This window comes from Chrysochloris asiatica, unplaced genomic scaffold (assembly GCF_000296735.1).
Source record: "Chrysochloris asiatica unplaced genomic scaffold, ChrAsi1.0 scaffold00220, whole genome shotgun sequence".
In the NCBI taxonomy this organism is placed as follows: Eukaryota; Metazoa; Chordata; class Mammalia; order Afrosoricida; family Chrysochloridae; genus Chrysochloris; species Chrysochloris asiatica.
The window spans coordinates 3096626-3100425 of record NW_006408738.1 but is presented as its reverse complement, the minus strand read 5'-3'; the positions used below and the strand labels follow the sequence as shown (position 1 = coordinate 3100425).

General features: G+C 40.5%; 1 protein-coding gene across 1 annotated transcript in view; it reads right to left on the bottom strand.

Moving 5' to 3' along the window:
* LOC102824291 (sulfotransferase 1C1-like) overlaps positions 1 to 3800 on the bottom strand; it is a 27478-nt gene that overhangs the window by 2202 nt on the left and 21476 nt on the right. The window contains exons 4-5 of the mRNA XM_006873031.1: positions 1278 to 1404; positions 254 to 348 (exon numbers count right to left, since the gene is read on the bottom strand). Coding sequence (XP_006873093.1) covers positions 254 to 348; positions 1278 to 1404 — 222 coding nt within the window. The remainder of the gene's footprint in view (positions 1 to 253; positions 349 to 1277; positions 1405 to 3800) is intronic.

Sequence of the window (3800 nt, the reverse complement as noted above, 5' to 3'; positions counted from 1 at the left end):
ACCACTACACTACCAGAGCTCCTTTTACAGTGAGGATAGTTAAGGAGAAATTACTTTTCTGGTAATTACACCGTTAAGTACAGAGAATCAGAAGATTAAAACTAAGAATCAACTTGAGGTTGGAAAGCTGACAGAAACAGAGGACTTGTAGTAAAGTCTCTTCTGCAAGAAAGCCCGCACGGCTGCACTCGGACTGGGCTTTGCTGCATCAGAGGACACGGGATGCTTTGATGGGGACCAAGGAGAGCCTCACCTCCTTCATGTCCTCGTAGAAGAGGTAGAGAATGCGGTGCTTGTCTTTTGCATCCCACCATCCCTTCACGTGGTCGTACCAGGAGCCCCACAGCACTGAGGGAAGGGGTGAGAGGAACAATCGGTGTCAGTTTGATACTTAACAACAATCAAACAAACATCAGTCTCTCAAACATATGAAAGAGATTGAACACTTAATAAGTAGAGCCATAGACATAATTCTTATTTTTAGAAGGGAGCATTTTTTTTTTTTTTTTAAATATTTAGGGTCCATGATAAAAAGCTGTTCTAGACTCCTTGGTTTATATTTTCACCTTGGAACTGACTTCTGCATGAGTGATTGTCTTATAGCTGGGGATTCAGAATCCTTTTTTCTTTGTCTGACTTTGTGATGTAATCAATATTATAAAAACCATGGTTTCCTAGCTGGATGGTTATCAGATAGTCAGGCACTTTGACTCTCTGACTCTAACTGGGAGGAGGAGAGGTGCACGGGTATCTTTTGTTGGCCCTGCTAACCCCATTCTTCACTCTTCTCCGCCTTGCTCTGTGCTCTTTAAGGTTGATGTGTGTGGACTGTGTACATGGAGACCTTTGTCTTAACACTTGAAATTAAACACTGCCATTAACAGGTGTTGGGTGACATTTAGAGGAGGGAGGAAAGTAAGGACGCTGTATTTATGACCCCTTCACCCTTTGCTGTTGGCTTACTCTGGTTGTTTGCTTCCCTATACCAAAGTCTCAGCTCCAGTGAAGCAGCTCTCTCCTGTCTCCAGGGGGAGATACCCCCTGTTGTTGCTAGTGACAGAGTATTGTCATGCCTCTATTGGTTTCCTTGAACTCTGCCATCATCCTTTGTAAATAACATCTTTATTAAACTCTTCAAATGGCCAGGTTAAGGGTGCCATCTAGTTCCTCCCAGGTTCTTGATCCACTGAATGAATTTCCCAATAGAAAACCTTCCTGTCTGATGTCCACAGCTGAAGGAGTAAGGAAATGTGAGCCCTCAATTCCCTGTCATTTACCTTTTCCAGCTTTGAATGTCTCAATATACTCCTCCCATGTCCCAGGGTCAGGCACCATCTTATTCATTCTGGAGAAATGATAGTAGGACACCAGACAGTCCTTGGCATTTCTAGCCACATAGATTATCTAGAATCAGTTAAAAAACAAAGCAAAACAGGAGAGAAAAATATAATTGGTTAATATAGAGAATCTGTTATTAGAAAATTTCTTTGTAGCATCTTGGAGTATTCCATCTGTAAAATTGGATGAGTCTTTTCTATGATCAAGTTGAACATATATTCCAATTTTCTCAGGGAAAGTTCTAATAGCTATCAGTGGAATTAGCATAATTATTAAGAGCACCTTTTTTCTCTTTAAAGTATCATGGTTTGTATGCTAACTCTAATATTCACCCTAACTATGCAAGTCCTAGAGGTTAAAGAGCTTACCCATGGTATTTTTCAGTATGTGAAAGGAAGATATTCCTTGGTCATCAGTTAGCAAGAAATCTAATTAGATGGTAGGTAGGATGGGAAGATCTAAAGCAATTAGCTATTGTCATTTTTCAACAGGATGAACTCCTGTCTTACACATGACTTTTCACTCCTAAATTTCATTTACTGATGACACTCTAGTACCCCTGATGGGGGAGCATTAGCCCACTTTTGGAGCTATCTGTCATGAACGTCTTTTCGTAGGGAAGGCAGAAAGATGGTTTGGGTCTGGAGGAGAGAGCTACCTTCTGGACTTGCTAGCTTCCTGCCCTCCTTTCTCCCATTCACCATGCTGACTGAGATCCTAGCCTATACTGATACGTGTTCTTAGCAGGTGGGGAAAGATGAGCATTTTTGTGGTTTTCTCAAGTACATTTGCCTTGTATTATATACTCAACAAAATACCTGGACCTAACATAACTAATCACCTAACATAACTAATCACTTCCCTTTAAAGTATCAAAAAGTTTCCTCTTAGCAAATTGTTTCATACTCTTGCCTACTGAGCTATATTTCCCCATTATTCTCTTGGACAAACACAGTCTTTGTGTGCTTCTGTTTCTCTTTGTCCCCTTTTATGCTACAAAGGATATACAATAACTGTTTATCGTTCTATCCAACATTAATGAAAGCAATGAGGGAACTAAACCGCATGATACAATTGCAAGGTGGAATTATAACATATATACATATTTCATAATATTTTTTGCTGGTTATTGCTTTTGAAGATCAACTAGTGAAGCCTTGGGCTACCAGGAATGTGCTCAAATGTACTTGTGGTGTAGAATCAGAATGACTTGACTTGACCTAATTTCAAACGTTTAATTTTTTTGAGAGTCTGTTCATCCACCACAAAATGACGAACTTGAACTAAATTCTTTAACGTTACCTTTACTTTAGAAGCCCAGAATTCCAAGTGGATAAAGGAAGATGCTACCATTGGAATTCTTGTATTATTTAGATGGCTTCCTTCTACAAAAATCAGGAGTTACATAGTGGTTAACTAAGTGTAACTATAATGTCTTCTGTCAATGATTCTATAAAACTTGGAGATAGTATAGCTTTTTGAGCAGCAGAAGTCACATGGTAAGACTCACAATGAATGAGATTGTCTCTCTGTGGGCATTATCCAAGTAGTCTTCACACGGAAAGTGAAGTCAGGATGAGGTAGGTATAATCGCAGGTAGGCAAATCAGGAGTGGGATGGCATTGGATAGGAAGAGACCATTCAATCATAACACAACTTGTTAGGAGGTAGGAGAGAGGCAAGATGAAGGGATGGTGAATCACAGAGCCCCAGAAACAAGAGAATCCAAGCAATTGGATTCACAATCCAAGCACTGTGTAGCTGAGCACTGCTGGAGGACAGGGTATCTTGGTCTTTGTAGTTCCTTTGGTTAGGATTCAGTCTAGTGGGTGAGACAGTCTACAATTACCTCAACTCAGAGGTATTTGTAAAGATAAACCCAGTCTCTCAACAACCTGCAGATAATTGGGTTTCCTAAGTAGCTTGCCAACAGGGAGATGTGTTGGTCCTGCTGACAAAACAAAACACAAATATTCTGCTGTGTAGGTAGCAATACGTTTTTATTGCAAAATTATAAGCCAGTATTCTGGTTTATGATCCTCATTTAATTGATTTCACGACTCATTGATAATTTAAAAGCCGACGTAAGAAAAAAACCACCCATAATATATTCAGTGATACTGCATTTATAGGATTAATTCTTCCTTTTAAAGCAACAAAAATTAAAAATTATGTTTAATACTAAAGGTATAGAAGTACCTGTGAGCAGGGACAAAGTTATGAAAATTTCTTACACATTACTAAACACTTCGATGGAATGAGGCACTGGACCCTCGAGGGCTGAGGACCCTAGTCTCTGGGACACCATAGTCAATTGGCATACCATAATCTGTGCGAGAACTGCGCAGACCTGGTGGAGGTGTTAAATGAAACCCAGACCACGGAGGGGCGGGGTGAGAGGTGTCTGGAGACCAGGTCGATGGGGAGATGCTGCCTAGCGGGACGAGACTGCAGGGGCCGGC